The following is a 21,107-nucleotide window of genomic DNA, read 5'->3' on the forward strand; positions in this document are numbered from 1 at the left end:
AAAAAAAAGAAAAAAAAAATCAGGTCATCTGCAGTTAATAACTCGTTCCCGTAAAATTGGTGTCACTTATTTCTGTAGCAGACGCCTAATTCAGTCACAGGCTTGATTGATTTGACAATAGAGAATCTGCTCCAATAAAGTGGCTGATTTATTTCTGATGCTATAGCTTTTACCCTAATGTGACATCACAGCAGAATTGAGTCTTTGAAATATAAAGAAATACTTTGTAATTTTAATGAAAACCAGTTAAAGAATCTGAGAATAGATACTGGATTGCTGTCAAAAACTTACACTAAACTCTAACGCTTTTTCTTTTGGTAGAAGGAAAATGTCCACAAAGGTTATAACATAGAACATGGGTCTGGACACAAAGGCCAGTGTAGAATACAGCATTTATTCTATGAATTCAAATTGTTCACTATACTATTAAATAATAGATCTGACTTTGTCTTTATCACCATTTGTAAATCGGTGATCCTTAATTTCCTGAAAACAACCTAGACCTTCTTTGTAAAAGTGCAACATAACACCAAACATGCCTCATCGTAAAAGTAGTTTCATTTTAGATAAATAGCAGCTTGGGCAAAATCAATGAGAATCTTTGTTTCCCGAATCTAGCCCTGAGATACTCAAGCCAATCAAGAAGGCGTTTAGGATGTGAGAAATTATAACAGTGGGAAGAGTTTTTAATGCAGCATCAGAGTCAGTTCTCTAAAAATACATTTTTCAATTCTTCTCTAAACTAAAAATGTCAAGCATTTCATACTTGTTTCATTGTCTTTTTCTCCCTTTTTTTTCCTTTTTTTTTTTTTACATACTGCGCAATGCCCTCTCCCTCCAAGGGCGACTTCCCTGACCCGAGTCTGACACTGCACCATTAATGTCAGATAAACCATTTAGCCCAAGCACAATTCTTTTCTGTGCAAAAATCTGCTTGAGGTGGAAAATGTAGCAGTTTGTAAACAATAAAGAGCCATGTTTCAGACCAGACAGCTTATCTAACAGAGAAGTCCTTTCATTGGGAGCAGTGGGTGGGAGCCTCGTGGACATAGTAGCATTTCCTATCACAATGCAGGAGACTGTCTTGGCCTCCATATTTAAGAGTTTAATGGGAAGGAGGGCAGACGGGATAAAAGAGCGAGACTGACATGGATTTGCAGCTTAAACAACAACTAAGTGAAAAAAATCAGCTCTCTCTGCTCTAGACTGTCAGCCCACTTATATTTTAAATACTATTTGGATTGAAAAACGAATTTGATTTGTAAAACAGTTGCCCATGAGGAAACATGAACAAGAACAATGATTTAATACGTTTGCACTGCTTGGCGTATTCTGTTATATTAATTTATCGAGTTGCTCTTTAAAACATGTGTCACATCTTATAACATAAACTTCTAAAGATGAGTAGTAATTTCTTTATTCTCTTTTCCTTACTTTGGTTCTTAGAGAATAATTTTAGAATCTTCCAAAGAAGTTAGTATATCTTTAGGTGCTAATTCGCAAGAATATTATTTTCAAATTAACCTTTTAAAATATTTTATGAAGTTGGGTAAAGATGAATAGAGAAGAAAGGTGTTAGAATTAAAACCATTACCACTGACACTGAAGAGTCAAAAGTTGTTTAAAATCTAAGTGGACAAATACATCTAATCATCTGTATCTAGGTATCCTGAAAACAGGAAACTTGATAAACTTCCCTATCAACAATTGATAAAGAACTAGAATTCGTTTACAATGTTAAAGCATAAATATGAAATTTATCATTTTGACATCAAGATGAACACAAAACTAAGAACAACCTATGACCAAACCCACCTCTGTGGGTCTCAAAGTTGAGATGATGCACGAAGGTACAAACATATAATGTTACTCGTCAAAAATAAACTTCTGGTATTTCTCTGCTTTAACTATTTTTTGTTAAATACTTGAAATTCTTTGGATAAATTTGATAGTGATTTTTGAAAAAAATGACTGAGACTCAAGTACTGTCCACACATTAAGTATAGCTTCCAAGGCTTAAAAATAAGGACATTCTTTAGAAGCATTTGCAGTTATGGTTTCAGAATGATGTAACTATTGCTGTGTGTTTTCCTTGGAGTATGGTCCAACAGCTTGTGCCAAGAAATTTAACTTCATTTATTGACAGATTCGCAATAGAATCTGGCCAGGTTGAGAGATTTACTAATATCGTTACAAACTCACATTTACTAGAACAACGATCATTTTTTCCATCAAAACTAAAGTAACTAGCTATTGGGACCTTTTAAGCCATTATGAATTATCTTTTCATTGCTCAGGTTACTGCTGTTAAACAAACATCCCTACAGTGTAGTCAAAAGCAGAAAAATATGCTAAGTACGCCAGTATGAAGGGCATGCTGGAAATTCGCACAAAGCCTCAAACTAACACATAGCTCCTAGCTTGCTTTCAGTGAAACAGGATGGGGTCTGCCTAGACCATTAGCACTAAAGTTCACACCTTGGTATAAATACACAATCAGATTTTACATTGCAATTTGAATGCACTACTCTGATTTAAGCACACTGAGACCATTAACACTACTTATTTCTATAACACCTTTAATAAAAACGCACAGCTAACACTATTTATATATCATTGCCCACCAACAGGCCCAACTATATTTTTATATTAATTATTCACATCTCTACTTAATTTACCCTAACTTAGAAAATTTATCATTGCAACTTAGAAATTGGAATGTGTGCCTCGTGTCTAAAGAGGACACAATTTCCACGTAGATTCAGTATCACTGACATTATTTAATCAATCTTCCACATGGTTATAAAACTTAGTCCTTGACATACTATTACCAAGCATAGACTGCCAATATTTTTCTACAATTTATGATAGCTACAAGTGAACTGGCTAAATATCCAAGTTCCTAAAACAGAACTTCTGTCTAGGGCATGGTTTTCCCTTCCATGGCAAAACAAAAGCATTCAAAAAGTGCGTATTAATTTAAAATTGATCTTACTTTGTATTCTGGAATTGACAAAAGGTGGAGAGAGATTGTCATGTGACCCAAGGTCTCTGCTGGTCATATGGTCATAGGGAGTCCCATCTCCATAGTTCTGTAAATGAAATAACATTGTAAGTCATAATTTTATATTCATAAATCAGTACATACCTTCAGTACTGAAACTTCTCCTGCCCAAAGAAACTGGAGTCCACTATGCCTTCCCTGGAACCTCCTAGAAGGAACCTGCACCTTCAGAAGTATAATGGGTAGGAGAGAGCTCCAGGTCCTGCAAAGTTCAAATTCTCCTCATATTAGCTTTGAAATCTTGGGAATAATGATAATGATAACCACTGCATGGAGCTGCTGACATAATTAAATGAAATAATGCATGTAAAACACCAGACAAATGTAAAGTGTATTACAAATATTAAAAATTGTTTTGATAAGCCCACATCAAAACAAAATTGTGCTATACGGAAAAACTACCCATAGCACACAATGAATTGCTTTTGAAAGACTAAGGTAGAGCAATTTAAACAACAACATTGGGTTTTACAACATTGAAGTTTCAATGTTTTCTTACAGTTACTATTGTGGTTGTAAGAGAACTGGAGTTTTGTATAAGTAATTAACACATAAGAATGTTAAGAATATTAGGATATAACTATGAACACACATCAAAATTTTAGCATAAATTAGCATTTTCTGCAGTGGACAAACACAAAAACTGTTTTAAAGCAGACAATTTTTGGCAGAGACACTTCAGTTTTACAATTATCTCCCTGTTTTAACGGGAATTTTAAACGATGTTTTTAAGCTGTCCAGTCACTTAATTTTAATGGAGGAATTTGATAACATATAGACAAGAGTTAAAATCATCTGTATTATATAGTTCAAATTTCAGTCTACTAAAGTGCATAAAGGGACCAAAAAGGGAGGCTGGGGAGAGTCGTTCTGCTCAGCTGGTTGAACTGCCCATAAAGTCTAAGTCAAATTTACTCAGAGGTGTCAGTTGGCATGTAAGCCAAAAGGCAGAATCTGCCCACACAAAAAAGACGGATGCTGTATGAACAATGAGAAGGCACATCACCTCACTAGAGAATGATTAGAATCTTAAGGAAAAACAACTCTGCTTTCAATAGCCTTTCCTCATTTATGAAAATTAACTTGAATGATACTATATTCTAATTCTGCCAGGATGTCAATATATAGAAAGATGTCACATTTTAAATACCTAGCACGGGTTTTCCACTCACTCGTTCTATACTGGGCACTGCATAATACTGATTATTATTTATTAAGTGTCCGCATCCTAGATAGTATACTAAAAGCTTAATGCACATTATCTAATTCAATTCTCAACACAGTACTGCAAGGTAGGAGATAATATCACCACTTTTAGATGAGAGAAGAGAGACTTAGCAAGGTTGTCTGGGTATAAGTCTGAGGCAAATAATCTGTCTCATGCAAACTCCTTGGAGTTTGAAAATATAAATTATGATATATTCATTCAAAACTATTCACCAACATATTCGAGAAAAATGGCAAGACAGCTAATGAAAAGTACGTGAGTTTTTAAAGTCATTCAGGATGATTCTTAAATGGACCTTGTTCTCCGAAACACAATTAAAAGTACCATGTGTACTGAACTGAGAAATCATAAGAAATTAAGTAAATGTGAATGAACTAAACAATAGACGAGGGGGTTCTGTCATCTCTACGTGCTGTCAAGGGGAATGGATTTATTTCTGCAAGTGCACACTGTAACATGAGGAGGAGGAAAGATTTCCTCAACCCGTCCATACAAAGCATCAGAATGTCAAACTCGACAGCTGGTGTAAGGGTTTAACGAAGTTACTGGTAAGCTCAGAGATCCTGCTGTACCGTGACTTAGGGTGAGGATAGCTATTCCGAGGACAGGTGGAAATGTGTAACTATGACTTGTTGAAATGTCCTCATTTTAACAATTTGATTACCTTCCCTGCCTTTTATGCCAAAATAGAGACCTACTCCCATCCCAAATTTACTATAAAATGTTACGGCATTTCTCCTCCCTGGAGAATGCTTCATCTACATAGCCAGTTGTAGGAGGGAAAGATGTTTGTTTTACAATGTACACTAAGTCTACTTTTAACTTGGGCCATTATATGTACATCGTAAAAGCTGACATGGATTTTAGAGAGCCTAAAAATGGTTCAGTGAAAGACATTATATATTAAATCATGCCTATTTAAATTGGAAAAAAATAGAACATCCCCTGGTTCTATTTCATTTTACAAATTAGGAAAATGAGGACCAGTGAGGTGAACTGACATTCCAAAGGTCATATATGTACAAAAACACACAATGTCTAACCACACCACCCTACTCCACTCCGTGATCTTCCCATTACACACAAATGAACAATCAATTCATGGAGGAAAACCACAAAAAAGGTAACAAAAATGTGAGACCAAATCAATGAATGAATCTAACTAGTGACCAAAGACCCTATTGGTGGAATGATAAGGTTTACAAAGTGAAATAAACTCACATTCATTATGTAGATTATATCGGTAGACTAGAACTTCATACTAAGTCTTTAGGATTATTCAATAGTTTATTTACATCAATATACCACAGAAATATTAGAATTTTTAAGTTGTTCCATCTAAAACAAATATCCTTCTATAATACCTGGATCAATAACTGACAAAGCTAACGCCAAATATTTAATGCAGGATTTTTCTTCGGGTTAGCAGAAGTGGAACAGGTGTCAAATTGAAAAAAAGCACCCAATAAGAGAATGAAAAAAAATTCCAAGCTGATCCTCATTACACTTAGTATGCATATCTGTGTGTGTGTGTGTGTGTGTGTGTGTGTGTGCATGAATGAGAGAGAGGGAGAGAGAGAAATTCACCTCCTGTTTGTCAATTTACATATGTGGGATGTCTGGTTGTGGGAAAAAAGATTAGATATACTTACCCTGGACGGGCTTGGATGTCCTCCATTCCCCCAGGACCCTGAGCTACTTCTGTCTTCTACATCTAGGGACAAGCAAAAAGTTCTTTAGGCTTTCTTGCAATGATTTTTTCTTTTTGTATATGCACTTTTAAATTAATGTTTCAAATTAATCTCCTGTTGCCTTTAATTAAGAATCAGGCACAGGGCTACCATGATGATAGTGGCTTTTGACCCATCTACTTAAATTAACTCATTTAAATTCACAGCAGAAATGAACTGGACCCTCAGGAACCAGAGGTATGAACATAAAAATTACTTCCATCCTTCACCAGTGCTTGACAGCCTTGATTTTTATAGACATGAAACTGCACTTAAAAGTTTTATTAAAAGCTTTTGGACAAAGTAAGTTTAGAAATATACTAACACAACTTCAATCCCCCCAAAAAGTTAAATTAAAGAAAATATCCATAGTAACGCTTGCAGCATCCTTGCCATAATGCTCTTGGATACTTTTTGTTCTCTAAACAAGTTTTATCACACAAGGCAACAGATATGCAACAGAAAATATGGGACAGAAAAAGTATTCAGTAATCTATTTCCACTAGCACATTACAGGGATATTAGGATTTTTTTTAAAAAAATGTTTTTTAGATTAAGACAATACTGTCTCTGTCTTTCAATTTTTTTTTTTTTTTCAAACGAGACATACCACTTGCCCTGTGATCCTTAATCTGGGCTTTGAGATGTGGAAATGAAAGTTGTTATTAAATTACAAAGCAATGTTTTATTTTGATAAACGATGGTGAAAAGCCCTACATAAACCACCAAAATGTTGGGATTCTTCTACGCTCTGTACCAGTGAATTTTTAATGCTGAGCAGATTACGAAATGTTCCGTCAACACTTCAAATAGCAAATACTCGGGACGAAGTCTAACAGCTAAGTTCCCATATTAATTGCTTCAAACATAAAAGTGTTTTAAAGATCAGTCACTCTATATTTAGGTATGGCTTTGAGATTTTTTATGAAAGGGCTTTCGTAAGTATAAAAAGTTTCACGGTTCCATTATTTTGATCATGGTTGATAACAGACGGCCATCACAGACATCCTCTGACAGAACTGGAGGAGGAAGTGTGAAACTTCGGTTCAGGAGACATAATCCCGTTTATTGTGTTTCCTAACATTTCAGTGATACTGTTTATTCTCTTAATGCTCTACTGTCATTCCTTTTATTACTTCTATTTTATTACCGGCAGAAGTAACCATAGTATAATTAATTGATTTATTTTGGGGTACATTAGAGTACATGGTGTTTTAGACTATCTTAAGAGATGGAAGAATAACAAGAACTAACTTATAACCACTAAATTAAATTCTCTCTCTCTGTCTTTTTTTAATGACAAATATTATTTTTTTTTTTAGTTGGTGCTTCAGAAGATAATGCAAACTGCAAATAGATGTTCCCTATGGACAGTTAAAATTAGTGCACAGTGAGCCTTAAGGCATGTTAGACAAGCTCTCCGGACTTCATCAAGCCTAGAGAAAAGGTGTAAAACTTTCCCCAAATCTGCTATTGAACAGCCCAACATGCTGGCCTGGTCTGTATATACCAAACTAAAGTACAGGAAGAAGTTATTTACAACCCTCTGGGATGCTCACACAAATAGGTTTTGTAGCCTGCATGGTTCTCTTAATTCTTAAACAAAAACCAAATATTTTCAGCCAAAAAAAAAAAAAAAAAGATTTTGTATAAATAACAAAATTTCTCAACCACTGCAAGCTTTTCAAAAGCCTGGCATATCTTGACTTTCTTTTCACCTATAACAGCCAGCTTAGATTCATTTGAGAGATTTCTCCTCTTAAATTTGGCCAAAAAGTAATAGGAGAACAGATTTGAATCCTTATATCTATCATAAGACTTCAAATTGTTTGGACTCATTTTATCTTTTCAATTTTAAAAGAGGAATTTAAACATGAAAAGTAGGCAGAGACTTGGAGGAAAGGGGATCCACCTGCCAGGCCAGTGGTTCTCCACTGGGGACAATTTTGCTCCCTAGAGGACCTTTGGCAATGTCTGGAGACATGTTTGGTTGTCACAACTTGGGAGGGGTGTGCTCCTGGCATCGAGCAGACAGAGGCCAGGGAAAGCTGCTAAACATCCCATTACATAAACGCACAGAACAGCTCTTCACAATAAGAGATGCTCTGGCCCCACCTGTCAATTGCACCGAGGTTGAGAAGCCCTGAGCTACAGCAAAAAGAAAGAATCGAGTTGGAGAAAAGCTAGGATTTGTTTTATAATTCAGTAAGAACTCTCTTACTAAATACACAGTGTCTTAGGCATTTTAACCCAGACTTGAGCTAGAATGTTTCAAGAAACCTTCATATACATCTTCTGTCCACAGAATAAAGGAAAAATGATGGTCAACCAAGCAGCTTGCTAATTAGCGGGCAGATAAAACGCATCAAAACTTGAGTATTCCCAACTGGGCAATTTCAAAAGCGAGCAATCTACTAATTAAAAATGCTGGAAGTCTAGCTTTTTCAAAACAGGTTAAATACTGGCTGGGTTCCTTCACAAATAGATTCCCGACCAATCAGATCTGACTGCTCTTTTCCCTTCCTTTCCCATTTCCCTCTTTCCCATTTCCTGGCCTCTTAGTGCTGTACCTTCCTTTCTGCTTCCTCCCTTTTATAGCTCCCTGTTGAACAGGCTTTTCCTTCCCTTGGCCTCCTGCTAGACCTAAAGGATGAGGACAAATAACTAGCTCTCCCAAACCTAATAAATAGAACAATTGTATGAATTCTATTTTATCTTTGAAGAAAATCTATACAACTGGTGCCCATTTATCCACAGAAAGAGGAGACAACGCTAGAGCACAGATAATGGTAATTCATAAGGAATGTAAACATGTTACTTTTAAGTCATTTGTCTCCATCTTCCCTCCCCCTGAACTTCATCAGACCTGCCAGTTAGTTAGCAAGCATTTCCTCAGTAACTATCTCAGTGCATCTCAAAGTGCATTTCAAAGCGCCATCCACCTCCATCACAATCACCTGGGATGCTCATTTCAAAACTGGCTTCTTAGGGCCCATCTCAGACCTGCTGAGTCTGGAACTCTGGGGATGGAGCCAAGAAAACTGTGTTTTTAACAAGGTCCCCAGGTAATTTTCACACGCACGGGAGCTTGGGAACCACAAGACTACTCTGTTGCAAACACAAGACAAAGGCATGCCCCAAACCATCCGCAGCTGCCTGTCTCACTCCATATCTTAAAATTCCTGTCTGGGTTGTCAGTTTCAGCAGCATCCAGTACACACCCTGCTCACATCCGCATCCCAGCAGTTCTTGCCCGGACTCAACTTTCAGGTGAAGCTCGCACAGGGCCTATACTTGGTCACTCTTTACTCTCTGCTGGCGGACCTGGACGTGCACACTCTTTTATACCACCGTGTTCACACCTGCTACTCCCTCTGCCTAAACTGTTCCCGGTCTCTCAAAAACAATAAATAATAGCATCTCACATTTAGTGAGCTTAAATGTATGTCAGACACTGTGCCTCTTAAATGCCATAACAGTATCCTGATTTTATACTATGAAAAAACTGAGGCTTAGATGGAACAGAAAACTTGCCCAAGGGATCAGTGAATGCAGAGCTGGGACACAAATACAGGTGCTGTAGGATGCTGAAGCCGTGCTCTCCCCACCACCACCAAGTCTCCCTGGTAAGAATTTCACGTCTCTCTATAACCAGCTGAAAGGTTGCCTCCTGTCACTTCTCCCCAGACAGAGTGAATAGATTTATTTGGGAGTTTATACCCACTCTTGTGTCCACAAAACATAAAATATATGGAATAAATATTTGAGGGAATCAAGAGACTGGAAAATAAAAATAGGGGAACAATAAAGCCAGGGGTATGACAAATTTCTCAAAGTGCACACTGTGAAAGACTGGATATTTGCTAGAGGTGGGTCCAAATTTTAGAAGCTATTAAGTTGGCAAAGCAAAGAGTGAAACAAGATTGACAATGACCCATCAGACAAAAACACACAAGATGTTCACAAGAAATATAACTAATCCTGGTATTAAAGATGACAGAAAATGTCTGCGGAGCTCTCAACACAGAGGACAGAATGTCATGTAGTTGCCCATAGCATCAACAACAGGCACAATGATGATGTTTGTATGGCTGGCTCAATATGCTAGTTCAGTACATATACAGGAGTTATTATTAAAATAGCCATGTGAGTATACATACAGCTATAAAACTACATATTTATATGATACCAAACTATGATATATGTTCCTTATAGGAAAGAAGCATGCTTTACCTATTTAAGTACCCCTCAATATCTTGTGTGGTGGGCTTACTTGTTCCTTATTGGAATGAATTGAAACAGCACAAAGTGAAAAGTAAGACAGTATTTTGGTATGAAAAGTGGTGAGACTACGCAGTATATAGGAAGAGATGTATGAACTCTATGAAGGCAATCTAGTAACAAATGAATAACTGCCGGGTACAAATATCTAGTGAATATTTAGTTCTCGCCTCTGGCTTGTTCTGTTGCCAGCCCCTATCCAAAATGGGAAAAGGAACAGAGTCAATACACTAGGCAGAAGGAGGGAGAGGAGAAAAGCACGTGAACAATAGAAACTACTGTTCCAAAAAGACAGATATGGGCTCAATGTTCAAGATTTTTCTAATTTCTCATTTGATCCTAAACTAAGATAGACTCTGCAGTTTTCATGGGATTGACAGTTGTTCTAGCAGGCGACCTGAGAGCCCACAAATTTTCATCTTATTTGATTAGTTCTGCATGAGCCCTCTCTAAAATGTCTGACATTTCAGAGCCACATTAGTTTGGGCAAAATTAGGACCAAGTGCTTCATTTAGAGGAAAGGTACACAGATATAGTTCTAAGCTCCATGATTTCCCACTCACCTTCATTAAACTTATGATTTCATTACTCAAATCTTCACTTTGCTCATGTGGACAGTGAAACTGACACTATCAAGTAGACTGGACACACGTTAGGAAACACAGCACTGGGAGTTGAGGTGAAGACCTGGAATTCAACAGGGACCAGCTCTCAGGTCTGAGCAAGTCGCTGGCCTCTCTGAACTCATTTTTTGTGAACAGTAAAATAAGCAAGTTTGATTTCCATTCTCGGAAATAGGGCAGGCTAGTATATTTGGACAACTCTCCCACAGAAAACTAAAAATGATGGATAACATTTTTGTAAATCTTCTTTAAACTACTAATGAGCTAACAAGATGGCAAGGAATCATCGAGCCAAAATCAAAGTGAAGGCTGGAACCCAGGGAAGAATAAAAGACATTTTTGCCCTGAGGACATTTGCCAACCTAGAAAATTTAATGGCCTCTCGGGTCAAGAAGAACAGAAGTGAAAACCCAAGACCCACCCAAAGTCGGGATTCTAACAGATGGTAAGGGGATAACAGTATTGCAACCTTAAGGAGTTATTTTTAAAGTAAATGAGTCAATTAACACTTGTAAAACACTTAGGGATGTACCTGGCCCATAGTAAATACCTATCATAGTCACCAACATCTACCCATGAGTGCCTAATTTACTAATACCCTCCGATATCTAACGAAATCTCAGGCTCACATTTTTATGACTCCAGATAAACAGGTCAGAGACTTTTAAATACTCTCCTGGATCTTAGAAACACCCAAAATATTTTGGTTAAACAAATCCCACCTTCTCCATGAACCTCTACAGCACAATCACAGTGAGAATTCAGTAAGCAGTAGATTGTTTGATGACTTAGTTTACCTTTAGAATATTCTCTTTATATCTCAGGGTATTTCTATGTGCAATATATAAATGATATGCTGTCAAAGGTTATGTATGTTGACCAGAGGCCCTAGCTAAGAACACCAACTAAATACTACATAGGTTTAACTTTGATTTGAAATAAACAAGTGTGAGAGTTACCTGACTCGTCGATTTGAAGTAGAGTTGTGTACTGGTCTTTTCTATACCTTGAGCTTACACCATGCCGAACACCCAGGACCCCAGAGTTTTATGAAGTCAGGGAAACACCCAAAGTGGCATTCTGCATTGCTCCAAGAATCTACAAACTCCTGTTCTTGTAGAAATATATTGATTTCCTAATGAAAACTTCTACACATTCAGAATGCGTTCGGAGATCGAGGATGTTAAATTCTTCCAGGAGAGATAATCAATCTGAAACATGTTGAAGTCTACACTGTCTCAAATCCTCCTCCCTGCAAAAACAGACACTATTAAATATCCTCCACACCATTATGGAGACTCGCAGACTGCGTACATCTGTGGCTCCTACTAATTTCCTAGTCCAGGAAGAACCCTTGGCTGAGCCCTCCGTACAAACTGCGATGGCATATGCTCTCCGTCAGTGCCAGATGAATTTAGAGTTCAAAATATTTCATCAGCAAAGAGCGTGTTAAGGATGTGCACATTTTCATTAGCACCCAGTATAATAAGAGCTCCAGAGTAATTTGAAGTCAAATTTGAGTACTCGTACGGACGTAGGAAGAGTTGAGGAGCACCATGTCCACACGACCATGATCGTTTCTGTTTTCTATCAGAAACAAGATATAATGCTTCATAATGACTGATGTGAGCGCTAATGAGAAATCTGATGAGAAGCTTCCAGCACTTCCCAAACCTGACTAAGCAAAGGCTGAGGGTTGTGGCAATGCCACTCGCACAAATTTTAAGATAAGTCAAATATAAAGAATGCAGACCTGCGCTTTTGATTTTCAGATGACTGCTGCCAACTCTGGCTTTCTCAGAGCTAATGGAATTTTCTTATCAAAAAAAATCTGAAACTCAAAGGTCAACTATGAGATGATCTTATAGTGTTTTATATACGATAAGGAAAGGTAAAGTGGATATACTGGTGAGAAAGTATAGTAGAAAAAAATGTGTTCAGAGGGGGATTCTTGGAATAGTTTAGTTTCTATTAACCTCCAAATTAAACTTCTGTTCATATGTCCTTTAAAACAATATTATTTTCCTTAAGCTCAAAATAAACTATTTTTTCAAAAATGAACACTACATCTCAGCTACTTAAGATATGAAGTTCATTCCATCGTGTGGTGTTATAAAATAGTGAAAGAATTTTCATATAATGTGAAATTCAGATAATACGAAAGTAACAAAATGAAGTACACAGCTGTCATGTTATAAATGCGTCAGTGATGTTCCTTATTCTGAAACTCAGAAATCTTTTGGAAACTCGAGGTAGTAGACAGTTAAATTATGAAATTGAACCAAAAGTACCCTTGAGGCCTTTATATCAATCCCTATAATTTGGAGGTATCAATGATAATCTAATTTGAATGATATTCTCGCTTGAATCATTAATGTGAAATACGGAGAGAAGAGTGCTATTAAGCAAACGTTCAAATGTTTGGGACTAGCTAGTCGGGGTCTTCATCTTGAAGAGAAGTTAGTGCTTTGAGGATGCTGTCTTTCTAAACAAGAGCCCAGAAACAAAAGCCATGAACAACTGAGGCAAGAGTATAACCAGAATTGTCTATGCCTCCTTTGACTTTTGAAATGTGACCAATCTAAAAGCACTCCGTAAAAATTAGTCTTAACCGAAACAATTTTCTTTGAGAGTAAACTTATTTCAAATTAGGTGAGAATAACAGTTGAAAGTAAGCTGCCATATAGGAAGACTTTGAAAAAAAAAAAATCTAAGTACCATCTAGCTTCGACATTACACAGATAAGCTTTAAAGTAGCTAAACTAAATGTGAAAATACTAGTACCTTTTAAAGAGGTGCATATTTACAAATATACATCACAAGGTGCAAGAAATAAAAGGCAGATACTTTAGAAAACAAAACGTTAAACAACAGAAGAATACATTTAAGAATATGCTTTCTTTCCTAACAGAACAATATATAACTCTGACATCTTGTATGTGTAATTATACACGTATTTTTCAAATCATGCATGTAATTTTGATGTTGCAAAATCCATAATATTATAATGACTTCAGATATACAAATTGATATTTAAAATGCCTATTTGATAAATAATTTATTAACTTTATTCCAGTGGGGGGAGGGAGAAGCGCCAAGATGAAACATGTAACGGTTTTCTCTTTCCTTCTTTTCTTTCCCGATACCTCTTTTCTCCCCGGGGTGCCATTTGTGAGATTCTGAGAAGGGGAGGCTGGCTTAATTGAAATATTTGTAGGCTGTAATTGCTCTGCCTAACCACAACGGCCCACTTCTCCCAAATGGCATTCCTTCCTCTTGCTTTTCTTCTATTTCTTCTGTTTCCTTTTATATTTTAACAAAATCTACTTCTCCCGTGTCTTTTATTCTCATTTACTCTCACCCCCTATTCCAGATGCTTGATGAATACTGGTGAAGCCAGTAGTTTTACATACACAAAATTTTTCCCTAAAATCCAGTTTTACAGCACAGTCCCTTTTGCTTAAAATAATCACTCCCATAAATTGATACTCATTTTATCCTTTCAAGATCACAATCCTTCCACCTGTGTTTAACGCTGCAGCCTATGACCTGGCAATGACAACCGATCAATCTTTCATGTTATCTTCAGGGGTCATGTCTTAGTTTTAGGCCAATTTTCTCTGTATTTAGGCTCAAATGTGCAAACTACACTATATTACTCTGCAAAACATCAATGAGAAGGCTTAATTAAGTAACACTGACAGATAAATCCATTTCTTTCTCAGTAATCAAATCAAAGCAGGTTGACATAACACAGGAACTTAATACAGTTATTCCCTTGTAATTGGAAAAAGGCCCTTTACTTCTCATTAAAGCAATCTTCTGGGTATTGGCATAATAAGAAGGCTCAGAGCTTTAATACTGCCCTATAAAAGTCTCAAGATACAGACCCCTTAAGCAAACAAGCCAGATTATCTAATTCCTTGATCACAGCAGAACATGTAGTTCCTACTGTTTTAAACTACTAATTCTTTATCTATGCTACAATTAAAAAGAGGTAAATCAGTATCAAACACATACAACAGAAATTTGTAAAAATGCATAAACTGTTCACAGTTTTATAAATCTACCTCCACATGTATTTGAAGGGAAGCAGTCCATTAAAAATGAATTTGAAATACTTTACAAATGTGAAATTGTATTAGCTTGGATCAGGGAAAAATTTCTTTATTTCACTCCATGTGCTCAATAGGACATATTTTGCCTAAATTTACAGTGTCATACTTAACCATACAGTACAACTTTGTTAATCAGAATTGTGAGAGAATGCAAGTTTTAGTAAAACATTTAATTTTTGTGGTATATAAAAAATAGTTAAGTCATTTGGTCAACTGTAAGTTGCTTTGACCAGGCTAAAATCCAGAAAAAGTGCAGCAATATTATACCCTGTTCATATCCCAAAACTAAACAAAATCAGTTTTTACCCTTTTCATTCCAATTCTGAGTGAGTTTGTTACTTATTTATTGGTAAGTGATCAATCTCAAAATGATTACAGCAACTCTTTCTGAAAGGATAATTTATAATCTAGGCACACATAAGTGATTCCTGAATGTTGGCTGACCACTAAAATACCCCAAGGAACTTCATTAAAAAATATAGACAACAGGGCCCCACCTGGGAACTAATGAAAAGATCAAGGGCTGAAGTCAAGAAAAAAATGTATATATTTAATTCCTCCTATATTCCTCTACTTTTTATTTTTAAAAAGTTTTTAATTTCAATACACTTAAAACTATACAATATGTTGTTTCTGAACCAGCTGTGAGTAGGCTGCAGCAGGTATATCCCTTTACCCCTTAGTTCTTTGCATTTCATAAGAAAAATGTTATCAAAATCAGGAAATTTACTGTTGAAACTTTGATCCCATCCATAATCCATATTCCAATTTGACACTTTTCCCCTCTTTGGTAGAAGACTCAGTCCAGAATCATGTAGTGCATTGAGCTGTCACATCTCTTTCATCTATTTGAATCAGTAATAGTGCCTCAGTCTCTTCCTTTTTGTGATATCAGAATTTTTGTAGAATACAGGTCAGGTATTTTACAGAATGTTTCTCAATTTGGGCTGATCTGATGCTTCCTTATAATTATATTCAGGTAGATATAATAGCCTTGTGTCTTTCCCAGGATATCCCATCCGGAGCCATATGATGGCATGTTGGTCTGCCCCTCATTTGTTGTCAGTTTTGGGGGGGGTTATTTTTGTTGTTGTTGTTGTTTTACTTTCTGGACAACTCTTGCTCATTGTTGTCAACTTTGATCACCTTGTCAAGGTGGTGTGCGGATTCTCCACTGTGTAATTACAATTTTTCCCTGTTGAGCTAATTGGCAATCTATGGCGACATTCTTTAAGAATGTTAAAACTAGTTTTTAATTATGTGCTTATTGAAAAAAATTAAAATACAAAAGTATGCAGGGTGAAAGTGGAAATTCCCTCAACACCCGCTCTGGCCCCATCTTCGTATCAGATCTTACAGATTGGATAGTCTTACAGATCCTCTGGTCTGTGACCAACTGGTTTTTGCAACCACAGAAATGCAGGGCAATAAATGCAAAACTTAACTGAAATGTCTGCTCTATTTAAATTGACAAGAAATAGCCCTCAATCGTTTATAACCTAGAGACATTTCGATGATATGATTATTAGTTGTAGCCTTGTGACCTAGGTGGGGATGGGAAACACAGGAACACGAATAAATTAAGACACGCTATATAATTCATTTTGAAGGAATTCAGCCAAGATGAAGACAAGATTGAATGACCCGCTTGTGAATTAATGACATTCGTAAAGCCAAGTTAAAGAACCGATTTTGGAGTCATACTCTCCTAACTCTCCCACCTCATTCTGTAAATCACTGTGTGAAAAGGAGACCTGCCTAGCAGCCACACTTCCCAATTAAACTCAAATGGATAGACCAACACACTCACGATAGAGAAAAATCTAGTGTGTTTTTCATATGCTGACAAATAAAAGTGGGAAAAACATCTAACATATTTTAAAAGGGGGAGGTAAGCTGACATTTTAAAAAGAATATATTCCCACATTTAGAGAGCAGGTATACAAAGGAACTAGCCACCCTGACGAAGTGAGGAATAAAGTTTGACCACAGAAAAGACTGTCAAAGGAACTCGCCATTCAATAGATAATCCATATTATACAAAATGCAGTGAGTTAACAATGTAATCAATATAAGGTAGAAATGGTCCTTTTAACTTTTGGATAAAGCCCTTGTCATCTTATAAACTGAACAGTGTTGACAGATTTCAACTCTGACTTATAAAGGCTTAGAAAATTTTCCTCACAAATCCATTTCAGCCAAATGCCTGGCAGACATTGGCAAAGGTTTCTCTAACTTGGGCTTATAAATGTGTGTGGGGTGTGTGTATGTGTGCGTGTGTGTGCCTGCCTGTGAAATCAGCATATATACACACACAGGATATACACACTTGCCTTTCCTAATAGTTTCTTGACATCAATGATGGTGTTTAAAACAGTTCCCATATGTTGCAACTTGTTTAGCTGATATCTCCTTGTTTTTGATTACATCGGTCAGAGAGGTCTGGCTGGTGACTTAGGGATTTTACATTTTAATCTCATGATAATGTAATCACATTTTTTTATTATGCTTTCTACTTTCCAAAATTTGAATATATTCATCTTATTGAAAATGATATATCTGGAATCGTTTAAAGTATGAAATTGGGATCGAGAGAAGGCACGCACTTAAATACAAGCAGACCAAAATCATTTTTCAAAAAGGAGAAAAAAAAATCACAAGAAAAAGAAATTGGTAGATATCCTATACAGAAGAGGCCATTTCACGTAAGACTTTCAGGCTATTACTATTACCTCTTTAATTCTAACAGGTAATAGAATACTTGCTAACATTCATTAGAATACTTGCCAAAATAGGAAGGTTAGATAGTAGTATAATGATCGAGTTTGCAGCATGTCAGCAATGAAGACGAAATTGCTAGTGTCCTCTCTGTACTGCCCTGTGTCTCATAGGACATCGTTGCACTGAACAGGGCACAAGTTCGACATCAGTTTGGGAAAGGCCCAGGGACTGTGACAGTCGCTCAGGTCTATGACAACAAAAATGGACTATGGCTTCCCCCAAACCACGCTGCTGTTCTTACTTTCACTTCTGAGTGGTCTGAAACATGCTCATGACTCAAGTAGTGAAAATACATCTGCCTTAATTTACTAGTCCAGCTGTTGGGGGTAGGACCTGAAACAGATTAGAAAGCATCCACTGATAATTTCTTAGGTTTAATCACATCAAATTTATGGAAATAAGCATTTTTTTGTTCTAGTAAGTCTGCAAGTCTGATTCATGCCGCCTTCTGCTCATCTGATAATCAATGTGATAGTGGTCAGAAAGAGATGAGCTGCTCTGATGTACTGGTCTTACAGATTCAGTAAGTGGAATGGTAAAAAGCTGTAACTCTTCCTCAGGAATGGAAGAAATGTCATTAGTTTGAAACGAGATAGAAGCAAAGACCTGAAGAATGACAATAACCAGGCATCTTGAGAGAAAACAAAAAGCAGGGAAGGAGTCCAGGGGAAGCCGGGGCTGTCAGAAGAGAATAATGATTTATCTGATGAGATTAGTGGAAAGTTTGATTAGAAAAGATACCTTCTTAACATAGCAAAGATTGTAATGTTACTTTAAGATTTTGCTGTAGGAAAAAACAGTGCCTGCCAAATGTGGTCTGTAACAGCACAGGCTAGCCATGAGTGATACAGTGGGAAAATAGCCACTAAGCCAGATTTTATTTGATTTGTACTGATGATTTTTATTAGAATACATGGATCATTGCTTCAACCTTTCCATGTAAAACCAAATCAGATTCAAAAACTCACACATCAGTCACCTAACCTTATGTCATTCCTTCTGCTTTACTAAAGTTGAGCCACATTTCAGCTGATCTGTCCTCGATAAATCGTTCAGCTACTCCAAACTGTTAGGCCAAATTCTGGGAGGCAAGTGGTACACAAAAGAAACGCTAAATCTGCAGTTAGAAATAAGAAAGCCAAAGAAAAGAAATACTGCAAGCGTCATAAATACAGAACGAAATCAAAACAATATACAGCCGATGCAAAACGAGATAAAATGAATTCTCTTCGTTGTATCACGTGTTATAACTGGTTTTTAAAAGGCTCTCAGACCTCCCCCAGATTTTCTTAAACCCTCTTTAATTTAAGACATAGTACAGGACTCTGCAAAGCAAATTGCTCTGAAACCAGAGAAAGTCCACAATTATGTGGCATAAGGAGATCTAAACTGCAATAAACAGTTTTACAAATTAAAAATGTTACAACCTTTAAGGTGAAAATTATAAATGTTAAATATTACATTTGTGGGAAATCTCTGTATTATTTCTAAGAATGACTTCACTAAGAGGAACAGAAGTTTAATTATATGAAATATGGTAATGGTGCCTAAAACTGACTTCCTACCATTTCTTTACCTTGTCCATTTCACATCAACATTTTCCCTTTCTTCCTCAGAAACATTGCAGGTTTCAATTTAAACCTGTAAGCAATAATTATTGTTTGGATATGCATTTCTAGTTAACACATCAGTTCCATTCTTCATGATTTCCTATAGTGTCTCAAACATCTGAAATGCACATTATTATCTTTTCTTCAGAGAAACTAAACAGCTTTCCTGGTTACAGCCCATCAGCAGTCCCAGTGCCTTCCAGAGGCTGAGCATGAGCCAAATGCTAGTACCTAATCAAAAACGCAATACAAAAAAATAATAATAAAAAATAAAATAAAATAAAATAAAATAACCCAATACCTCTGAAAACTAGTGGTCACCAAACTTTCAGGCCTCTGGTATAACCCTGTATGGCTAAGACTAGGCTATCTTTTCATGTACCTGACCACCCACGAAGTCTAAATCTCCCATCCTCCTTTGCAGTTGGGTGGTACCATGTGACTATGACTGGGCCAACAGAATTTGAGCAGAAGTAATGGTTGGCTTTTCCAGGCCTGGCCCCTAGAGCTTCCCATGAAATCTTCTTTGCACTCTGTTTTGTCCTCTTTAGTCAGCCTGATACCAATATCTAATGAATTCCCAAGGTTCTAGGGGACGGCAGAGCTGAGGCATGGAAGAAGCCAGACTACAGGGAGAAGAGCCCACCCACATTGGTCTAATGACACCAGAGGGAAATAACCCTTTGCAGTGTTAAGCTACTGAAGTTTGGGGATTGTTTGTTCCAGCAATTAGCATACCCTGACTAATGCAGCCTCCAAAACAGACTTCCGTGAATTCTGGCGCTATGATTCTATCTTCCAAGTAAAGCAAACATACGCAGTTAGCCCTGGCACCAGTCAGAATTGTGAAGCAGGGGAAATTGGTCTTTGAACTATCCTTCTTTCCCTTTCAGACTTGTTTTCCCCTCTTAGCATTTCCTCCCTCTGAGCACCAAATGTTCTCAGGCTGCTCAGTCTCGTCTGTCTCAAGAAACTAAACCCAATACATTCATTATCCATTCATTCTTTCAACCATTACCTTCGGAACGCCACTGATGACGGTGTGGTAAGCTGCTTGCTACTTTTGCAATTTGGGAGAAACTCTTTAACATTTCAGATTGTTATGTTTCCTCATCTATGAAACGGGAATAATTGTATCTACCCTCCAGTAATGTTGTGATGATTACAGATAATTTAGAAAAAAATGTCACCATGGAACCTAGAACACATAGGAACTCAAAAAAAAAATAGGATAGCTCCTATTTTTATTATGATTACTGCTATGATCATAGTATATTTGACACCAAAGGGGATACAAAATTAAGATAAAATAGGATCATTTCTCTCTGAAATAGATAATCTAGATTGGGAAAAAACATCACATGAAAAAATGCAGAATTTGATTACTAAAAAAATGTTGCAGAATTTTAGAGAATGGAGAAAGTCATACAGGCTAGAATTGATTGCACAATCAATTGATGATTTAGGATGTAGCGATGTTAAATTTCAAGGAGGCCTAAGAGAAAGGTTCATGCTTTTCATGCTCAGCCTAAGGGAATAAACTGCTATCCCCCAGCATCCTTCATGTCACGTTGTATAAGAGGGGCACCTATTCCTAGTCTTTCTACGGACTCAGTGATAAATTCTGTGCCTACTATGACACAGATGTCACGAGTTCTAGCATAATAGCGGT

At 36.8% G+C, this 21,107-nt stretch overlaps 1 protein-coding gene across 5 annotated transcripts in view; it reads right to left on the minus strand.

The window, feature by feature from the left end:
- The window catches only part of TCF4 (transcription factor 4), a 392,852-nt gene that overhangs the window by 239,605 nt on the left and 132,140 nt on the right, over positions 1–21,107 (minus strand). For all 5 annotated transcript variants that reach the window (XM_012651753.1, XM_012651754.1, XM_012651755.1 and 2 more), the window contains 2 exons: positions 5,945–6,006; positions 2,996–3,092 (listed from right to left, as the gene is read on the minus strand). In XM_012651753.1, coding sequence (XP_012507207.1) covers positions 2,996–3,092; positions 5,945–6,006 — 159 coding nt within the window. The remainder of the gene's footprint in view (positions 1–2,995; positions 3,093–5,944; positions 6,007–21,107) is intronic.

Source organism: Propithecus coquereli, unplaced genomic scaffold (genome assembly GCF_000956105.1).
Source record: "Propithecus coquereli isolate 6110/MARCELLA unplaced genomic scaffold, Pcoq_1.0 Scaffold37, whole genome shotgun sequence".
In the NCBI taxonomy this organism is placed as follows: Eukaryota; Metazoa; Chordata; class Mammalia; order Primates; family Indriidae; genus Propithecus; species Propithecus coquereli.